We start from the raw sequence: 22,500 nt of genomic DNA, 5'->3' as shown, positions 1-22,500 counted from the left end.
TCACTGAGAACTCGATGAGCTGGTTTACTGCAGTAATGGAGTTGGTCTGTAATCACCCCTGGAGGTGATCACTGAGAACTCAACCAGCTGGTTGGTAAACTCCCCGAGAGGTGATCACTGAGAACTCAACCAGCTGGTTGGTAATCTCCCCTGGAGGTGATCACTGAGAACTCAACCAGCTGGTTGGTAAACTCCCCTGGAGGTGATCACTGAGAACTCAACCAGCTGGTTGGTAATCTCCCCTGGAGGTGATCACTGAAAACTCAACCAGCTGGTTGGTAATCTCCCCTGGAAGTGATCACTGAAAACTCAACCAGCTGGTTGGTAATCTCCCCTGATGCTGATCACTGAGAATTCAACGAGCTGTTCGGTAACCTCCCCTGGAGGTGATCACTGAGAACTCAACCAGCTGGTTTGAGCCACAGCATTATATATAACCCCTGGAGGTGATCACTGAGAACTCAACCAGCTGGTTGGTAATCTCCCCTGGAGGTGATCACTGAGAACTCAATCAGCTGGTTGGTAATCTCCCCTGATGCTGATCACTGAGAACTCAACGAGCTGGTCGGTAACCTCCCCTGGAGGGATGATCACTGAGAACTCAAACAGCTGGTTTGAGCCACAGCATTTTATATAACTCCTGGAGGTGATCACTGAGAACTCAACGAGCTGGTCGGTAACCTCCCCTGGAGGTGATCACTGAGAACTCAATGAGCTGGTCGGTAACCTCCCCTGGAGGTGATCACTGAGAACTCAACCAGCTATAACAAAGTCCATCCTCCTTCAGTCTACATAACACATAACACAGAATTATGGAATGGGTCACAAGGTTAACATTTGTATGAAAGATAGTATCTGACAGTATCTGCTGTTAAAACAGTTTTCATTGTGTAGAGACCAGTGTCGATCCCCCCAACTCCATGCTGGAGACATGTCTCCCTGGTACAGTATAGAACAGAAGCATTAACTCATGCTCTGGAATGTGGTATCTACAAAGACATCATACATCTCCTGTCAATGTTATCTCCCAGAGGCCCACTTTCAGTTCACACAGACACAATAGAGAGTTATAAGAACCTTCTATTCTGTCGCATAAAACAACCTTTTGATGCAATAAAAGTATTATAACAAAATCTTGTAATTTCCACTACAACAGGCAATGAGAGGAGGATATATACAGGGTGTACCAGTATAGAGTCAATGTGAGGAGGATATATACAGGGTGTACCAGTACAGAGTCAATGTGAGGAGGATATATACCGGGTGTACCAGTACAGAGTCAATGTGAGGAGGCTATATACAGGGGGTACCAGTACAGAGTCAATGTGAGGAGGCTATATACAGGGGGTACAGAGTCAATGTGAGGAGGCTATATACAGGGGGTACCAGTACAGAGTCAATGTGAGGAGGCTATATACAGGGGGTACCAGTACAGAGTAAATGTGAGGAGGCTATATACAGGGGGTACCAGTACAGAGTCAATGTGAGGAGGCTATATAAAGGGGGTACCGGTACAGAGTCAATGTGAGGAGGCTATATACAGGGTGTACAGAGTCAATGTGCAGGGGCACTGGTAGTCGAGGTAATTGAGGCGATATATACATGTGGGAAGAGTTATTAAAGTGACTTATGCACTTATGCAAGTGACTTATGCATAGACTTATGCATGAGGCGGCAGGTAGCCTAGTGGTTAGAGGGTTGGACATGGAACCAAAAGGTTGCAAGATCAAATCCCTGAGTCGAAAAGGTAAGAGTCTTTCATTCTGCACCTGAACAAGGCAGTTAACCCACTGTTACTAGGCCATCATTGAAAGTAAGAATTTGTTCTTAACTGACTTGCCTAGTAAAATAAATATTCACGAGTGCTACGGGTCAGTAGTCATTTAGGCAGGTTACCTTAGTGTTCTTGGGCACAGTCACTATGGTGGCCAGCTTGAAACATGTTGGTATTACAGACTCAGATAGGGAGAGGTTGAAAATGTCAATGACACATTCCAGTTTGTCAGGGTATACTCGGAGTGCACGTCCTAGTAATCCGTCTGGACCTGCGGCCTTGTGAATATTGACCTGTTTAAAGGTCTTACTCACATCGGCTGCGGAGAGCGTGATCACACAGTCGTCTGGAACAGCTGGTGCTCTCATGCATATTCAGTGTTACTTGCCTTGAAGCAACATTAGAAGTAATTTAGCTTGTCTGGTAGGCTCGTGTCACTGGGCAGCTCTCAGCTCTCGGCCTTGCCACATCCGACGAGAGTCGGAGCCAGTGTAGTATGATTCGATTTTAGTCATGTATTGACGCTCGCCTGTTTGATGGTCCGTTGGAGGGCATAGCGGGATTTCTTATAAGTTTCTTGAAAGCGGCAGCTCTACCCCTTATCTCACTGCTGATGTTGCCTGTAATCCATGGAATCTGATTGGGGTATGTACATACAGTCACTGTGGGGACGACGTAATCGATGCACTTATTGATGAAGCCAGTGACTGATGTGGTGTACTCCTTAATGCCATCGGAAGAATTCCGGAACATATTCCAGTCTGTGCTAGCAAAACAGTCCTGTAGCTTAGCATCTGCTTCATCGGACCACTTTTTTATTGGCCGAGTCACTGGTGCTTCCTGATTTAATTTTTGCTTGTAAACTGGAATCAGGAGGAAATAATTATGGTCAGATTTAAGGGAGAGCTTTGTATGTGTCTCTATGCATGGAGTAAAGGTGGTCTAGAGTTTTCTCCCTCTGGTTGCACATGTAAAATGCTGATAGAAATGAGGTAAAACGGATTTAAGTTTCCCTGCATTAAAGTCCCCGACCTCTTGAGCTTTTTCCTGGTTGCTTATGGCAGAATACAGCTCATTTAATGTGGACTTTGTGCCAGCTTCAGTCTGTGGTGGCATGTAGGCAGCTACAAAAAATACAGATGAAAACGCTCTAGGTAGATAGTGTGGTCTACAGCATATCATGAGATACTCTACCTCAGGTGAGCAAAACCTCGAGACTTCCTTAGATATCGTGCACCAGCTGTTGTTTACAAATATACATAGACCGTCACCCTTTGTCCTACCAGAGGCTGCTGTTCTATCCTGCAAATTCAGTGTGTAACCCGCCACCTGTATGTTAATTAATTATATCATTGTTCAGCCACGATTCGATGAAACATAAGATATGACCGTTTTTAATGTCCCGTTGGTAGGATATACTGCTTTTAGCTCGTCCAATTTATTTTCCAGCGATTGTGGGTTGGCCAGTAGTACGAATGGCAAGGGCAGATTAGCCACTTGTCGGCGGATCTTCACAAGGCACCCCGATCTCTTTCCGCAATATCTTTTCCGTCTCTTTCTCTTGCGAATGACGGGGATGAGGGCCTGGGTGTCTGGAGTTAAATCCCTCTCGTCCGACTCATTAAAGATAAATTATTCATCCAGTTCAAGGTGAGTTGTCGCTGTTCTGATTTTCAGAAGGTCTTTTCAGTCATAAAAGACGGTAGCAGCAACATTATGTACAAAATAATTTACAAACAATGTCAAAAGTAGCACGGTTGGTTAATAAGAGCCCATGAAATGGCAGCCATCCTCTCCGGCGTCATCTTCACACACACACACACACACACACACACACACACACACACACACACACACACACACACACACACACACACACACACACACACACACACACACACACACACATATAAACACACACACACACACACACACACACACACACACACACACACACACACACACACACACACACACACACATACACACACGTACACGCATACACACATATACACACAGGTGCCATTTTTTCAGGGGGCTTGAACTCTAAAGGTTACACTTAACCCACGGTTCTGTGTGTAGATTTATATGTGTGTATACATGCATCTATATGTGTGTGTTGGTCAGTCTTACAGATATATAACAACAGTATTTGCTCCAATGACTTTTTCTCTCCCCTCTCTCTGTCCCTGTGGTGTTTGTCTAGTACAACGACGAGGTACATTATGTAGAGCCATGCCTGAATGGAACTCTGGTCCAAGCTGACGTCACCAACAAAGACGTGAGTCTAATACAGCATAACAGTTCCTTATGACCGTGATCAAATATGATGTCTCCCAAGAGACCTATCCCAGAACGCCTTTTATTCTGATGACTATACACACTCACACATACTGATACTCACACATACATCGCACACACACACACACACACACACACACACACACACACACACACACACACACACACACACACACACACACACACACACAACACACAAACACACAAACACACTCACACACACACACACACACACACACACACACACACACACACACACACACACACACAAACACACAAACACACTCACACACACACACACACACAAACACACACACACACACACACACACACACACACACACACACACACACGCACACACACACACACACACACACACGCGCATATGACCCTGTGAGTGTGTGTTCCACATGAGGAAACACATCCGTGTTCTAGAAGCTGCCTGAAGGATACAGTAAAGACCCTCCAACCAGAGACTGTGCACACACACACACACACACACACACACACACACACACACACACACACACACACACACACACACACACACACACACACACACACACACACACACTCACATACAATGATCATTTACACTGCTGCTACTCTGTTTGTCGTATATCCTGATGCCTCGTCACCGTATCCTTATACATACACTATGTATACAAAAGTATGTGGACCCCCCATTCAAACTAGTGGATTCAGCTATTTCAGCCACACCATTTGCTGACAGGTGTATAAAATTGAGCACACCTCCATGCAATGTCCTTAGACAAACATTGGTTATTACTGAAGAGCTCAATGACTTTCAAAGGATACCACGTTTTCAACAAGTCATTTCGTCAAAGTGGGAGGACGTACAAGCTCACAGAACGTGACCGCCGAGTGCTGCAACGCGTAGCGCATAAATATCCTATGATCTTGGTTGCAACACACTACCGAGTTCCAAACTGCCTCTGCAACGTCAGCACAATAACTGTTCGTCAGGCGCTTCATGAAATGGGTTTCCATGGCCCGAGCAGTCGCACAGAAGCCTCAGATCACCATGCGCAATGCCAGGAGTCGGCTGGAGTGTTGCAAAGTTCGCCGTCATTGGCTCCCGAGTGGCGCAGCGGTCTAAGGCACTGCTTCTCAGTGCTAGAGGCGTCACTACAGACCCTGGTTCGATTCCAGGCTGTATCACAACCAGCTGTGATTGGGAGTCCCATAGGGCGGCACACAATTGGCCCAGCGTCGTCCGGTTTGGCCGGGGTAGGCTGTAATTCTAAATAAGAATTTGTTCTTAACTGACCTGTCTAGTTAAATGAAGGTTAAATAAAACAAAAAAACTAAATTGGACTCTAGAGCAATGGAAATGCCTTCTCTGGAGTGATGAATCATGCTTCACTATCTGCACATCCGACGGACAAATCTGAGTGTGGCAGATGCCAGGAGATCACTTTCTGCCCCAATGCATAATGCCAACTGTAAAGTTTGATGGAGGAGGACTAATGGTCTGGGGCTGTTTTTCATGGTTCAGGCCCCTTAGTTCCAGTGACGGGAAATCTTAACGCTACAAAATACAATGACATTCTAGACGATTCTGTGCTTCCAACTTTGTGGCAACAGTTTGGTGAAGGCCCTGTTTCAGCATGACAATGCCCCCGTGCACAAAGCAAGGTCCACACAGAAATTATTTGGCAAGATGGGTGTGGAAGAACTTGACTGGTCTGCTCAGAACCCTGACCTCATCGAACACCTTTGGCATGAATTGAAACGCTGACTACAAGCCAGGCCTAATCAGTGCCGACCTCTTGTGGCAATGTTCCAACATCTAGTGGAAAGCCTTCCCAGAAAAGTGGAGGCTGTTATAGCAGCAAGGGGAGACAAACTAATGGGGAGACATAATAATGCCCATGATTTTCGAATGAGATGTTCGAAGAGCAGGTGTCCACATACTTTTGGTCATGTAGTGCATCTGTCTCCAGCACCCCAGTATCCCTGCACATTGTAAATATGATACTGGAACTGACCCTGTACATAGCTTCTTACTTTCTCTTGTTCTTCTCATTTCCTATTTTTATTTCTAATGATTTTGTTCTACCTTATTATTTATTTTTAGTGTTGCATTGATACTGACTACTGCATTTTTGGGTTTGGAGCTTGCAAGAAAGTCACATGACATTAAAACTTTAAACTGAGGCTTGATGGAAAGTGCCTGATTTTCAGAGTGGAGAGGTTCAGCAGCCCTCTGGTCTGTGTGTGTGTGTATGTGTGTGTGTGTGTGTGTGTGTGTGTGTGTGTGTGTGTGTGTGTGTGTGTGTGTGTGTGTGTGTGTGTGTGTGTGTGTGTGTGTGTGTGTGTGTGTGTGTGTGTGTGTGTGTGTGTGTGTGTGTGTGTGTGTGTGTGTGTGTGTGTGTGTGTGTGTGTGTGTGTGTGTGTGTGTGTGTGAGTGTGTGTGTGTGTGTGTGTGTGTGTGTGTGTGTGTGTGTGTGTGTGTGTGTGTGTGTGTGTGTGTGTGTGTGTGTGTGTGTGTGTGTGTGCCTGTGTGTGGCTGGCAGACCCATTAAAATGGTTTCAGTGATAATCCCAGTCAGGGAGATGGAGAGAGACAGGGGATAGTCTGCCTGCCTATTACTGTAGAGAGGGAAGCACAGTTAGAAACCTGCATTCATTTCCACAGTCCCATTCTCAAGGATTCATTCAGTTATACACACACTTTACTTTCTATTTCTGCATGGACCCATTTCCAGGGGTGCATTCAAAATTCAATTTTCCCATCCTGCTAAGCCTTCCGTTAGCCAATGGCTACCCACACTTTTCTATTTGTGTGTGTGTGTGTGTGTATATTGTATTTGAATTTATTAAGGATCCCCATTACTTCCTGCCAAGGCAGCAGCTACTCTTCCTGGGGTCCAGCAACATTCAGGCAGTTATATACAATTACAAATTGTGTCTGTGCCCGAACAAAAAAAAACATAACAAATGTGCAGTTTCACAAATTATATTTCCGCATGTATTAAATGTAGAGATCCATTGTAAACACCACCTTTTCACATGTGAGGAAAATAACATGTGTTCACCTCAAATGTGAATTGTAGTTTCAAATGTGAAATTTGCGATATTCACGTGTTAAATATGTTCACATGTGAGAATCGGATATACCATTTCACTTAAAACAACATTTCATGTAAAACAACTCAACCTGTGAAAATCTCCCTTTAACATTTGGAATTGCAAGTTGTGATTGTTTTTCACATGTGAACTTGCAATTTCACACCTGAGTGAGATTTTCACGTGTTTTAGTTTAATGAAACTGCAAATTAGATTTTTATATGTGACTGTTTTTGCAATTCGACATGTGAAAATTAAAATATAATATGCAGTTTCAGGTGTAAGAAAACTCCACATTTACTCCACTGTTTGTAAACAAAGTAAATGTAAACACATGGTTAAACTATCATTTTGATTTCATCGATGGTCATTCCTAGCAACCTAGCGTAGTCTATGGATTTGAGAATGGGTGCATTTCTCCAGCCCTATCCCTCAGCTTTTTTACCACAAATGTGGTGGGGAGGACACTACTGTTTAAGTGAAGGATTGTCGCTTTATTCACCTTTACTAGAAGAATAGTGTTATATGGTGTAATCCTCTAGTGAGTTGTATTTGTGCCTTTAATATCAAACAATATGTCTGCAGAGAACACATTTCTAAGTATTGAAAATAAATACCCAAAATACCCAAAAGCATTTCTGGTAAAACAAAATATTGCAGGGAAATAGTTGTAAAAACCGAGAGCAAATACATTGTAAATGGATGCTAAATATTTTTGTTAAGTAAAAACGGTTTTATGATAGTTAAATAAAACACCTTTCTCTTTCCTGCAAATGTCCCTGTCTTTGGTTACAATACCTTGGCCTTTACTTTCGCTCCATTCTTTCGAGTTGCAAGTTTTGGCACATTCCTTCCAGCAGCATAGCACCTTGCATCCCACCCATTGTAGAAAATAATCAGGGTCTGTCTCTGGATGGGAGACCACAAGTGGTAGAAAATAATCAGGGTCTGTCTCTGGATGGGAGACCACAAGTGGTAGAAAAAAATCAGGGTCTGTCTCTGGATGGGAGACCACATGTAGCTGGAAGTGGTGAAAATAATCAGGGTCTATCTCTGGATGGTAGACCACATGTAGCTGGAAGTGGTGAAAATAATCAGGGTCTGTCTCTGGATGGGAGACCACATGTGGTAGAAAATAATCAGGGTCTGTCTCTGGATGGGAGACCACATGTAGCTGGAAGTGGTGAAAATAATCAGGGTCTATCTCTGGATGGTAGACCACATGTAGCTGGAAGTGGTGAAAATAATCAGGGTCTATCTCTGGATGGGAGACCACATGTAGCTGGAAGTGGTGAAAATAATCCGGGTCTGTCTCTGGATGGGAGACCACATGTGGTAGAAAATAATCAGGGTCTGTCTCTGGATGGGAGACCACATGTAGCTGGAAGTGGTGAAAATAATCAGGGTCTGTCTCTGGATGGGAGACCACATGTGGTAGAAAATAATCAGGGTCTGTCTCTGGATGGGAGACCACAAGTGGTAGAAAATAATCAGGGTCGGTCTCTGGATGGGAGACCACATGTAGCTGGAAGTGGTGAAAATAATCAGGGTCTATCTCTGGATGGGAGACCACATGTAGTTGGAAGTGGTGAAAATAATCAGGGTCTGTCTCTGGATGGGAGACCACATGTGGTAGAAAATAATCAGGGTCTGTCTCTGGATGGGAGACCACAAGTGGTAGAAAATAATCAGGGTCGGTCTCTGGATGGGAGACCACATGTAGCTGGAAGTGGTGAAAATAATCAGGGTCTATCTCTGGATGGGAGACCACATGTGGTAGAAAATAATCAGGGTCTGTCTCTGGATGGGAGACCACAAGTGGTAGAAAATAATCAGGGTCGGTCTCTGGATGGGAGACCACATGTAGCTGGAAGTGGTGAAAATAATCAGGGTCTGTCTCTGGATGGGAGACCACATGTGGTAGAAAATAATCAGGGTCTGTCTCTGGATGGGAGACCACAAGTGGTAGGAAATAATCAGGGTCGGTCTCTGGATGGGAGACCACATGTAGCTGGAAGTGGTGAAAATAATCAGGGTCTATCTCTGGATGGGAGACCACATGTGGTAGAAAATAATCAGGGTCTGTCTCTGGATGGGAGACCACAAGTGGTAGAAAATAATCAGGGTCGGTCTCTGGATGGGAGACCACATGTAGCTGGAAGTGGTGAAAATAATCAGGGTCTATCTCTGGATGGGAGACCACATGTAGTTGGAAGTGGTGAAAATAATCAGGGTCTGTCTCTGGATGGGAGACCACATGTGGTAGAAAATAATCAGGGTCTGTCTCTGGATGGGAGACCACAAGTGGTAGAAAATAATCAGGGTCGCTCTCTGGATGGGAGACCACATGTAGCTGGAAGTGGTGAAAATAATCAGGGTCTATCTCTGGATGGGAGACCACATGTAGTTGGAAGTGGTGAAAATAATCAGGGTCTGTCTCTGGATGGGAGACCACAAGTGGTAGAAAATAATCAGGGTCGGTCTCTGGATGGGAGAGCACATGTGGTAGAAAATAATCAGGGTCGGTCTCTGGATGGGAGACCACAAGTGGTAGAAAATAATCAGGGTCGGTCTCTGGATGGGAGACCACATGTAGCTGGAAGTGGTGAAAATAATCAGGGTCGGTCCCTGGATGGGAGACCACATGTAGTTGGAAGTGGTGAAAATAATCAGGGACTATCTCTGGATGGGAGACCACATGTAGTTGGAAGTGGTGAAAATAATCAGGGTCTATCGCTGGATGGGAGACCACATGTAGCTGGAAGTGGTGAAAATAATCAGGGTCTATCTCTGGATGGGAGACCACATGTAGCTGGAAGTGGTGAAAATAATCAGGGTCTATCTCTGGATGGGAGACCACATGTAGCTGGAAGTGGTGAAAATAATCAGGGTCTATCTCTGGATGGGAGACCACATGTAGCTGGAAGTGGTGAAAATAATCAGGGTCTGTCTCTGGATGGGAGACCACAAGTGGTAGAAAATAATCAGGGTCTGTCTCTGGATGGGAGACCACATGTAGCTGGAAGTGGTGAAAATAATCAGGGTCTGTCTCTGGATGGGAGACCACATGTGGTAGAAAATAATCAGGGTCTGTCTCTGGATGGGAGACCACAAGTGGTAGAAAATAATCAGGGTCGGTCTCTGGATGGGAGACCACATGTAGCTGGAAGTGGTGAAAATAATCAGGGTCTATCTCTGGATGGGAGACCACATGTAGTTGGAAGTGGTGAAAATAATCAGGGTCTGTCTCTGGATGGGAGACCACATGTGGTAGAAAATAATCAGGGTCTGTCTCTGGATGGGAGAACACAAGTGGTAGAAAATAATCAGGGTCGGTCTCTGGATGGGAGACCACATGTAGCTGGAAGTGGTGAAAATAATCAGGGTCTATCTCTGGATGGGTGACCACATGTGGTAGAAAATAATCAGGGTCTGTCTCTGGATGGGAGACCACAAGTGGTAGAAAATAATCAGGGTCGGTCTCTGGATGGGAGACCACATGTAGCTGGAAGTGGTGAAAATAATCAGGGTCTATCTCTGGATGGTAGACCACATGTAGCTGGAAGTGGTGAAAATAATCAGGGTCTATCTCTGGATGGGAGACCACATGTAGTTGGAAGTGGTGAAAATAATCAGGGTCTGTCTCTGGATGGGAGACCACAAGTGGTAGAAAATAATCAGGGTCGGTCTCTGGATGGGAGACCACATGTAGCTGGAAGTGGTGAAAATAATCAGGGTCTATCTCTGGATGGGAGACCACATGTAGTTGGAAGTGGTGAAAATAATCAGGGTCTGTCTCTGGATGGGAGACCACAAGTGGTAGAAAATAATCAGGGTCGGTCTCTGGATGGGAGACCACATGTGGTAGAAAATAATCAGGGTCGGTCTCTGGATGGGAGACCACAAGTGGTAGAAAATAATCAGGGTCGGTCTCTGGATGGGAGACCACATGTAGCTGGAAGTGGTGAAAATAATCAGGGTCGGTCCCTGGATGGGAGACCACATGTAGTTGGAAGTGGTGAAAATAATCAGGGACTATCTCTGGATGGGAGACCACATGTAGTTGGAAGTGGTGAAAATAATCAGGGTCTATCGCTGGATGGGAGACCACATGTAGCTGGAAGTGGTGAAAATAATCAGGGTCTATCTCTGGATGGGAGACCACATGTAGCTGGAAGTGGTGAAAATAATCAGGGTCTATCTCTGGATGGGAGACCACATGTAGCTGGAAGTGGTGAAAATAATCAGGGTCTATCTCTGGATGGGAGACCACATGTAGCTGGAAGTGGTGAAAATAATCAGGGTCTGTCTCTGGATGGGAGACCACAAGTGGTAGAAAATAATCAGGGTCTGTCTCTGGATGGGAGACCACATGTAGCTGGAAGTGGTGAAAATAATCAGGGTCTGTCTCTGGATGGGAGACCACATGTGGTAGAAAATAATCAGGGTCTGTCTCTGGATGGGAGACCACAAGTGGTAGAAAATAATCAGGGTCGGTCTCTGGATGGGAGACCACATGTAGCTGGAAGTGGTGAAAATAATCAGGGTCTATCTCTGGAAGGAAGACCACATGTAGTTGGAAGTGGTGAAAATAATCAGGGTCTGTCTCTGGATGGGAGACCACATGTGGTAGAAAATAATCAGGGTCTGTCTCTGGATGGGAGAACACAAGTGGTAGAAAATAATCAGGGTCGGTCTCTGGATGGGAGACCACATGTAGCTGGAAGTGGTGAAAATAATCAGGGTCTATCTCTGGATGGGTGACCACATGTGGTAGAAAATAATCAGGGTCTGTCTCTGGATGGGAGACCACAAGTGGTAGAAAATAATCAGGGTCGGTCTCTGGATGGGAGACCACATGTAGCTGGAAGTGGTGAAAATAATCAGGGTCTATCTCTGGATGGTAGACCACATGTAGCTGGAAGTGGTGAAAATAATCAGGGTCTATCTCTGGATGGGAGACCACATGTAGTTGGAAGTGGTGAAAATAATCAGGGTCTATCTCTGGATGGGAGACCACATGTAGCTGGAAGTGGTGAAAATAATCAGGGTCTGTCTCTGGATGGGAGACCACATGTAGCTGGAAGTGGTGAAAATAATCAGGGTCTGTCTCTGGATGGGAGACCACATGTGGTAGAAAATAATCAGGGTCTGTCTCTGGATGGGAGACCACATGTAGCTGGAAGTGGTGAAAATAATCAGGGTCTGTCTCTGGATGGGAGACCACATGTGGTAGAAAATAATCAGGGTCTGTCTCTGGATGGGAGACCACAAGTGGTAGAAAATAATCAGGGTCGGTCTCTGGATGGGAGACCACATGTAGCTGGAAGTGGTGAAAATAATCAGGGTCTATCTCTGGATGGGAGACCACATGTGGTAGAAAATAATCAGGGTCTGTCTCTGGATGGGAGACCACAGGTGGTAGAAAATAATCAGGGTCGGTCTCTGGATGGGAGACCACATGTAGCTGGAAGTGGTGAAAATAATCAGGGTCTATCTCTGGATGGGAGACCACATGTAGCTGGAAGTGGTGAAAATAATCAGGGTCTATCTCTGGATGGGAGACCACATGTAGTTGGAAGTGGTGAAAATAATCAGGGTCTGTCTCTGGATGGGAGACCACATGTGGTAGAAAATAATCAGGGTCTGTCTCTGGATGGGAGAGCACAAGTGGTAGAAAATAATCAGGGTCGGTCTCTGGATGGGAGACCACATGTAGCTGGAAGTGGTGAAAATAATCAGGGTCTATCTCTGGATGGGAGACCACATGTAGTTGGAAGTGGTGAAAATAATCAGGGTCTGTCTCTGGATGGGAGACCACAAGTGGTAGAAAATAATCAGGGTCGGTCTCTGGATGGGAGACCACATGTGGTAGAAAATAATCAGGGTCGGTCTCTGGATGGGAGACCACAAGTGGTAGAAAATAATCAGGGTCGGTCTCTGGATGGGAGACCACATGTAGCTGGAAGTGGTGAAAATAATCAGGGTCGGTCCCTGGATGGGAGACCACATGTAGTTGGAAGTGGTGAAAATAATCAGGGTCTATCTCTGGATGGGAGACCACATGTAGTTGGAAGTGGTGAAAATAATCAGGGTCTATCGCTGGATGGGAGACCACATGTAGCTGGAAGTGGTGAAAATAATCAGGGTCTATCTCTGGATGGGAGACCACATGTAGCTGGAAGTGGTGAAAATAATCAGGGTCTATCTCTGGATGGGAGACCACATGTAGCTGGAAGTGGTGAAAATAATCAGGGTCGGTCTCTGGATGGGAGACCACATGTAGCTGGAAGTGGTGAAAATAATCAGGGTCTGTCTCTGGATGGGAGACCACAAGTGGTAGAAAATAATCAGGGTCTGTCTCTGGATGGGAGACCACATGTAGCTGGAAGTGGTGAAAATAATCAGGGTCTGTCTCTGGATGGGAGACCACATGTGGTAGAAAATAATCAGGGTCTGTCTCTGGATGGGAGACCACAAGTGGTAGAAAATAATCAGTGTCTGTCTCTGGATGGGAGACCACAAGTGATAGAAAATAATCAGGGTCTGTCTCTGGATGGGAGACCACAAGTGGTAGAAAATAATCAGGGTCTGTCTCTGGATGGGAGACCACATGTAGCTGGAAGTGGTGAAAATAATCAGGGTCTGTCTCTGGATGGGAGACCACATGTGGTAGAAAATAATCAGGGTCTGTCTCTGGATGGGAGACCACAAGTGGTAGAAAATAATCAGTGTCTGTCTCTGGATGGGAGACCACAAGTGATAGAAAATAATCAGGGTCTGTCTCTGGATGGGAGACCACAAGTGGTAGAAAATAATCAGGGTCTGTCTCTGGATGGGAGACCACAAGTGGTAGAAAATAATCAGGGTCTGTCTCTGGATGGGAGACCACATGTGGTAGAAAATAATCAGGGTCTGTCTCTGGATGGGAGACCACATGTAGCTGGAAGTGGTGAAAATAATCAGGGTCTGTCTCTGGATGGGAGACCACATGTGGTAGAAAATAATCAGGGTCTGTCTCTGGATGGGAGACCACAAGTGGTAGAAAATAATCAGGGTCGGTCTCTGGATGGGAGACCACATGTAGCTGGAAGTGGTGAAAATAATCAGGGTCTATCTCTGGATGGGAGACCACATGTAGTTGGAAGTGGTGAAAATAATCAGGGTCTGTCTCTGGATGGGAGACCACATGTGGTAGAAAATAATCAGGGTCTGTCTCTGGATGGGAGACCACAAGTGGTAGAAAATAATCAGGGTCGGTCTCTGGATGGGAGACCACATGTAGCTGGAAGTGGTGAAAATAATCAGGGTCTATCTCTGGATGGGAGACCACATGTGGTAGAAAATAATCAGGGTCTGTCTCTGGATGGGAGACCACAAGTGGTAGAAAATAATCAGGGTCGGTCTCTGGATGGGAGACCACATGTAGCTGGAAGTGGTGAAAATAATCAGGGTCTGTCTCTGGATGGGAGACCACATGTGGTAGAAAATAATCAGGGTCTGTCTCTGGATGGGAGACCACAAGTGGTAGGAAATAATCAGGGTCGGTCTCTGAATGGGAGACCACATGTAGCTGGAAGTGGTGAAAATAATCAGGGTCTATCTCTGGATGGGAGACCACATGTGGTAGAAAATAATCAGGGTCTGTCTCTGGATTGGAGACCACAAGTGGTAGAAAATAATCAGGGTCGGTCTTTGGATGGGAGACCACATGTAGCTGGAAGTGGTGAAAATAATCAGGGTCTATCTCTGGATGGGAGACCACATGTAGCTGGAAGTGGTGAAAATAATCAGGGTCTATCTCTGGATGGGAGACCACATGTAGTTGGAAGTGGTGAAAATAATCAGGGTCTGTCTCTGGATGGGAGACCACATGTGGTAGAAAATAATCAGGGTCTGTCTCTGGATGGGAGACCACAAGTGGTAGAAAATAATCAGGGTCGGTCTCTGGATGGGAGACCACATGTAGCTGGAAGTGGTGAAAATAATCAGGGTCTATCTCTGGATGGGAGACCACATGTAGTTGGAAGTGGTGAAAATAATCAGGGTCTGTCTCTGGATGGGAGACCACAAGTGGTAGAAAATAATCAGGGTCGGTCTCTGGATGGGAGACCACATGTGGTAGAAAATAATCAGGGTCGGTCTCTGGATGGGAGACCACAAGTGGTAGAAAATAATCAGGGTCGGTCTCTGGATGGGAGACCACATGTAGCTGGAAGTGGTGAAAATAATCAGGGTCGGTCCCTGGATGGGAGACCACATGTAGTTGGAAGTGGTGAAAATAATCAGGGACTATCTCTGGATGGGAGACCACATGTAGTTGGAAGTGGTGAAAATAATCAGGGTCTATCGCTGGATGGGAGACCACATGTAGCTGGAAGTGGTGAAAATAATCAGGGTCTATCTCTGGATGGGAGACCACATGTAGCTGGAAGTGGTGAAAATAATCAGGGTCTATCTCTGGATGGGAGACCACATGTAGCTGGAAGTGGTGAAAATAATCAGGGTCTATCTCTGGATGGGAGACCACATGTAGCTGGAAGTGGTGAAAATAATCAGGGTCTGTCTCTGGATGGGAGACCACAAGTGGTAGAAAATAATCAGGGTCTGTCTCTGGATGGGAGACCACATGTAGCTGGAAGTGGTGAAAATAATCAGGGTCTGTCTCTGGATGGGAGACCACATGTGGTAGAAAATAATCAGGGTCTGTCTCTGGATGGGAGACCACAAGTGGTAGAAAATAATCAGGGTCGGTCTCTGGATGGGAGACCACATGTAGCTGGAAGTGGTGAAAATAATCAGGGTCTATCTCTGGATGGGAGACCACATGTAGTTGGAAGTGGTGAAAATAATCAGGGTCTGTCTCTGGATGGGAGACCACATGTGGTAGAAAATAATCAGGGTCTGTCTCTGGATGGGAGAACACAAGTGGTAGAAAATAATCAGGGTCGGTCTCTGGATGGGAGACCACATGTAGCTGGAAGTGGTGAAAATAATCAGGGTCTATCTCTGGATGGGTGACCACATGTGGTAGAAAATAATCAGGGTCTGTCTCTGGATGGGAGACCACAAGTGGTAGAAAATAATCAGGGTCGGTCTCTGGATGGGAGACCACATGTAGCTGGAAGTGGTGAAAATAATCAGGGTCTATCTCTGGATGGTAGACCACATGTAGCTGGAAGTGGTGAAAATAATCAGGGTCTATCTCTGGATGGGAGACCACATGTAGTTGGAAGTGGTGAAAATAATCAGGGTCTATCTCTGGATGGGAGACCACATGTAGCTGGAAGTGGTGAAAATAATCAGGGTCTGTCTCTGGATGGGAGACCACATGTAGCTGGAAGTGGTGAAAATAATCAGGGTCTGTCTCTGGATGGGAGACCACATGTGGTAGAAAATAATCAGGGTCTGTCTCTGGATGGGAGACCACATGTAGCTGGAAGTGGTGAAAATAATCAGGGTCTGTCTCTGGATGGGAGACCACATGTGGTAGAAAATAATCAGGGTCTGTCTCTGGATGGGAGACCACAAGTGGTAGAAAATAATCAGGGTCGGTCTCTGGATGGGAGACCACATGTAGCTGGAAGTGGTGAAAATAATCAGGGTCTATCTCTGGATGGGAGACCACATGTGGTAGAAAATAATCAGGGTCTGTCTCTGGATGGGAGACCACAGGTGGTAGAAAATAATCAGGGTCGGTCTCTGGATGGGAGACCACATGTAGCTGGAAGTGGTGAAAATAATCAGGGTCTATCTCTGGATGGGAGACCACATGTAGCTGGAAGTGGTGAAAATAATCAGGGTCTATCTCTGGATGGGAGACCACATGTAGTTGGAAGTGGTGAAAATAATCAGGGTCTGTCTCTGGATGGGAGACCACATGTGGTAGAAAATAATCAGGGTCTGTCTCTGGATGGGAGAGCACAAGTGGTAGAAAATAATCAGGGTCGGTCTCTGGATGGGAGACCACATGTAGCTGGAAGTGGTGAAAATAATCAGGGTCTATCTCTGGATGGGAGACCACATGTAGTTGGAAGTGGTGAAAATAATCAGGGTCTGTCTCTGGATGGGAGACCACAAGTGGTAGAAAATAATCAGGGTCGGTCTCTGGATGGGAGACCACATGTGGTAGAAAATAATCAGGGTCGGTCTCTGGATGGGAGACCACAAGTGGTAGAAAATAATCAGGGTCGGTCTCTGGATGGGAGACCACATGTAGCTGGAAGTGGTGAAAATAATCAGGGTCGGTCCCTGGATGGGAGACCACATGTAGTTGGAAGTGGTGAAAATAATCAGGGTCTATCTCTGGATGGGAGACCACATGTAGTTGGAAGTGGTGAAAATAATCAGGGTCTATCGCTGGATGGGAGACCACATGTAGCTGGAAGTGGTGAAAATAATCAGGGTCTATCTCTGGATGGGAGACCACATGTAGCTGGAAGTGGTGAAAATAATCAGGGTCTATCTCTGGATGGGAGACCACATGTAGCTGGAAGTGGTGAAAATAATCAGGGTCGGTCTCTGGATGGGAGACCACATGTAGCTGGAAGTGGTGAAAATAATCAGGGTCTGTCTCTGGATGGGAGACCACAAGTGGTAGAAAATAATCAGGGTCTGTCTCTGGATGGGAGACCACATGTAGCTGGAAGTGGTGAAAATAATCAGGGTCTGTCTCTGGATGGGAGACCACATGTGGTAGAAAATAATCAGGGTCTGTCTCTGGATGGGAGACCACAAGTGGTAGAAAATAATCAGTGTCTGTCTCTGGATGGGAGACCACAAGTGATAGAAAATAATCAGGGTCTGTCTCTGGATGGGAGACCACAAGTGGTAGAAAATAATCAGGGTCTGTCTCTGGATGGGAGACCACATGTAGCTGGAAGTGGTGAAAATAATCAGGGTCTGTCTCTGGATGGGAGACCACATGTGGTAGAAAATAATCAGGGTCTGTCTCTGGATGGGAGACCACAAGTGGTAGAAAATAATCAGTGTCTGTCTCTGGATGGGAGACCACAAGTGATAGAAAATAATCAGGGTCTGTCTCTGGATGGGAGACCACAAGTGGTAGAAAATAATCAGGGTCTGTCTCTGGATGGGAGACCACAAGTGGTAGAAAATAATCAGGGTCTGTCTCTGGATGGGAGACCACAAGTGGTAGAAAATAATCAGGGTCTGTCTCTGGATGGGAGACCACATGTGGTAGAAAATAATCAGGTGAAAAATAAACATGTGGAGAAAAAAGGTCACATGGGGATAATTTTTTTCACGTGGGCAAAACGTGAACAATTTTAATGTGAAACCTCACACATCCACTTGCTAAATCCACTTCAATCAGTGTAGATGGAGGGGAGACAATTGAGACATGGATTGTGCATGTGTGCCATTCAGATGGTGAATGAGCAAGACAAAAGATTTAAGTGCCTTTAAACGGGGTATGGTAGTATGTGCCAGAGTTTTTCACGTTCAACAGTTACCCGTGTGTATCAAGAATGGTCCACCACCCAAAAGACATTCAGCCAACTTGACCCAACTGTGGGAAGCATTGGAGTCAAGATTGGACAGCATCCCTGTGGAACGCTTTCGACACCTTGCAGAGTCCATGGCTCAATGAGTTGAGGCTGTTCTGAGGCAAAAAAGGGGGTGTGGTGCAGTGTTAGGAAAAAGTTCTTACTGTTTTGTACACTCAGTGTTACAGGAGGTTGGTGGCACCTTGGCAAGGACAGGCTGGTGGTAATAGCTAGTGGAATGAGGGGAATGGTATCAAGTACGTCGAACACATGGTTTCCATGGTTTCCATGGTTTCCATGGTTTCCATGTGTTTGATGCCATTCCATTTGCTCCGTTCTGGACATTATTGTGAGCCGTTCTCTCCTCAGCAGCCTTCTGTGCTCAGTGTATTGATACATTCTTTTCACATCTGATTTGTTCACGTTTCTCTGTTGTTGTAAAGGTGTGTGTGTGTCTGTCTGTGTGTGTATGTCTGTGTGTGTGTGTCTGTGTGTGTCTGTCTGTGTGTGTATGTCTGTGTGTGTCTGTCTGTGTATGTCTGTGTGTGTATGTCTGTGTGTGTCTGTCTGTGTGTGTCTGTCTGTGTGTGTCTGTCTGTGTGTGTGTGTGTGTCTGTGTGTGTGTGTGTGTCTGTGTGTGTGTGTGTGTGTGTGTGTGTCTGTGTGTGTGTGTATGTCTGTGTGTGTGTGTGTGTGTCTGTGTGTGTGTGTGTGTCTGTGTGTGTGCATGTGTGTGTGTGTGTGTGTGCATGTCTGTGTGCGTGTGTGTGTCTGTGTGTGTGCATGTGTGTGTGTGTGTGTGTGCATGTCTGTGTGCGTGTGTGTGTCTGTGTGTCTGTGTGTGTGCATGTGTGTGTGTGCGTGTGTGCATGTGTGTGTGTGTGTGTGTGCGCGTGTGTGTGTGTGTGTGTGTGTGTGTGTGTGTGTGTGTGTGTGTGTGTGTGTGTGTGTGTGTGTGTGTGTGTGTGTGTGTGTGTGTGTGTGTGTGTGTGTGTGTGTGTGTGTGTATGTGCGGGTGCGGGTGCGGGTGTGGGTGGATGTGTGTGTGTGGGTGTGGGTGGATGGGTGTGTGTGTGTGTGTATGTGTGTGTGCTTGTTAGTATTAGGCCTAGAGTTTGTTTGTTGTGCTGTGAGTCAGTCCTCAGATTGCGTCTTAGCCTGCGGTAGAGGATTAGCTTAATGTCTAACTTGAAGGGGTCGTATGAAGTCACAGCTTTCTGTCTCTACTAAAACTGTTCAAAGCCTCAACTGTCCATAAGGACTCATCTGTCTCTCCAAAAAAAGATTGAGGCCTTAACTGTCAAATAAACACATATTTGTTTATTTCAGTGAAAGTTAGCCCATAAGTATAGCGTATCAATGTTCACCTGATTTATCTCCCACCCACCCGTCCATCCGCACACACACACACACACACACACACACACACACACACACACACACACACACACACACACACACACACACACACACACACACACACACACACACACACACACACACACACACACACACACACACACACACACGCACACAGACACACACACACGCACACAGACACATACACACACACACACACACACACACACACACACACACACACACACACACACACACACACACACACACACACACACACACACACACACACACTCACACACACACACTCACTCACTCACTCACTCACTCACTCACTCACTCACTCACTCACTCACACACATTCACACATACACACACAGTCACACATGCACTGCATCAAGATATCATTGTTCAACATGGTTTGACTTTAGTATTTAACATTTGTACACAGTCATTCTTTAAGAATATAACTTATAAAAGCATCATAAGCTTAGTTCATACCCCATCAGAACTAAAATAGAACTTGTTTTACCCCAATGTTTGTAATCAAACATGGTATAGCAAAATAAATATATGGTTAAAAGGATCATTGTGATGTCATGGATGGACAGTCCTTTGCTCTGTCTTAGAATCCATAGCTCTATATCTCCACAGTCCATAGTAATGTCTTAGAATCCATAGCTCTATATCTCCACAGTCCATAGTAATGTCTTAGAATCCATAGCTCTATATCTCCACAGTCCATAGTAATGTCTTAGAATCCATAGCTCTATATCTCCACAGTCCATAGTAATGTCTTAGAATCCATAGCTCTATATCTCCACAGTCCATAGTAATGTCTTAGAATCCATAGCTCTATATCTCCACAGTCCATAGTAATGTCTTAGAATCCATAGCTCTATATCTCCACAGTCCATAGTAATGTCTTAGAATCCATAGCTCTATATCTCCACAGTCCATAGTAATGTCTTAGAATCCATAGCTCTATATCTCCACAGTCCTTAGTAATGTCTTAGAATCCATAGCTCTATATCTCCACAGTCCATAGTAATGTCTTAGAATCCATAGCTCTATAGCTCCACAGTCCATAGTAATGTCTTAGAATCCATAGCTCTATATCTCCACAGTCCATAGTAATGTCTTAGAATCCATAGCTCTATATCTCCACAGTCCTTAGTAATGTCTTAGAATCCATAGCTCTATATCTCCACAGTCCATAGTAATGTCTTAGAATCCATAGCTCTATATCTCCACAGTCCATAGTAATGTCTTAGAATCCATAGCTCTATATCTCCACAGTCCATAGTAATGTCTTAGAATCCATAGCTCTATATCTCCACAGTCCATAGTAATGTCTTAGAATCCATAGCTCTATATCTCCACAGTCCATAGTAATGTCTTAGAATCCATAGCTCTATAGCTCCACAGTCCATGGTAATGTCTTAGAATCCATAGCTCTATATCTCCACAGTCCATAGTAATGTCTTAGAATCCATAGCTCTATAGCTCCACAGTCCATAGTAATGTCTTAGAATCCATAGCTCTATAGCTCCACAGTCCATAGTAATGTCTTAGAATCCATAGCTCTATATCTCCACAGTCCATAGTAATGTCTTAGAATCCATAGCTCTATAGCTCCACAGTCCATAGTAATGTCTTAGAATCCATAGCTCTATAGCTCCACAGTCCATAGCAATGTCTTTGAATTTGAGAGTGGTGACATTTCTCCAGCCCCACCCCCCTGCTTTATACCAACATAGTGGATGCTTTGTCATTGTTTCAACTCCTGATTGCTGATTTAAGTTTAGGCAATAATTCTGAAAGTTTGAAGTAAGGGTTTAAGGTTTGGGACTCATTCTGAATAGTTAAGGTAAGGGTTAAGGTTTGGGACTCATTCTGAATAGTTAAGGTAGGGGTTAAGGTTTGGGACTCATTCTGAATAGTTAAGGTATGGGTTAAGGTTTGGGACTCATTCTGAATAGTTAAGGTATGGGTTAAGGTTTGGGACTCATGCTGAATGGTTAAGGTATGGGTTAAGGTTTGGGACTCATTCTGAATAGTTAAGGTATGGGTTAAGGTTTAGGACTCATTCTGAATGGTTAAGGTATGGATAAGGTTTGGGACTCATTCTGAATGGTTAAGGTAAGGGTTAAGGTTTGGGACTCATTCTGAATAGTTAAGGTATGGGTTAAGGTTTGGGACTCATTCTGAATGGTTAAGGTATGGGTTAAGGTTTGGGACTCATTCTGAATAGTTAAGGTAAGGGTTAAGGTTTGGGACTCATTCTGAATGGTTAAGGTAAGGGTTAAGTTTGGGACTCATTCTGAATGGTTAAGGTAAGGGTTAAGTTTAGGGACTCATTCTGGATAGTTAAGGTAAGGGTTAAGGTTTGGGACTCATTCTGAATAGTTAAGGTAAGGGTTAAGGTTTGGGACTCATTCTGAATAGTTAAGGTAAGGGTTAAGG

At 45.1% G+C, this 22,500-nt stretch overlaps 1 protein-coding gene across 1 annotated transcript in view; it reads left to right on the top strand.

Annotated features, from left to right (window-relative positions):
* Positions 1 to 22,500, top strand: part of cacna2d3a (calcium channel, voltage-dependent, alpha 2/delta subunit 3a) — a 418,957-nt gene that overhangs the window by 225,132 nt on the left and 171,325 nt on the right. The window contains exon 9 of the mRNA XM_052481816.1: positions 3,981 to 4,055. Within this exon, the coding sequence (XP_052337776.1) occupies positions 3,981 to 4,055 (75 nt within the window). The remainder of the gene's footprint in view (positions 1 to 3,980; positions 4,056 to 22,500) is intronic.

Source organism: Oncorhynchus keta, chromosome 27 (genome assembly GCF_023373465.1).
Source record: "Oncorhynchus keta strain PuntledgeMale-10-30-2019 chromosome 27, Oket_V2, whole genome shotgun sequence".
NCBI classification, from domain to species: domain Eukaryota; kingdom Metazoa; phylum Chordata; class Actinopteri; order Salmoniformes; family Salmonidae; genus Oncorhynchus; species Oncorhynchus keta.
Note: the sequence above shows the minus strand (reverse complement) of the source record. Positions and strands in the feature narration are given on the sequence as shown.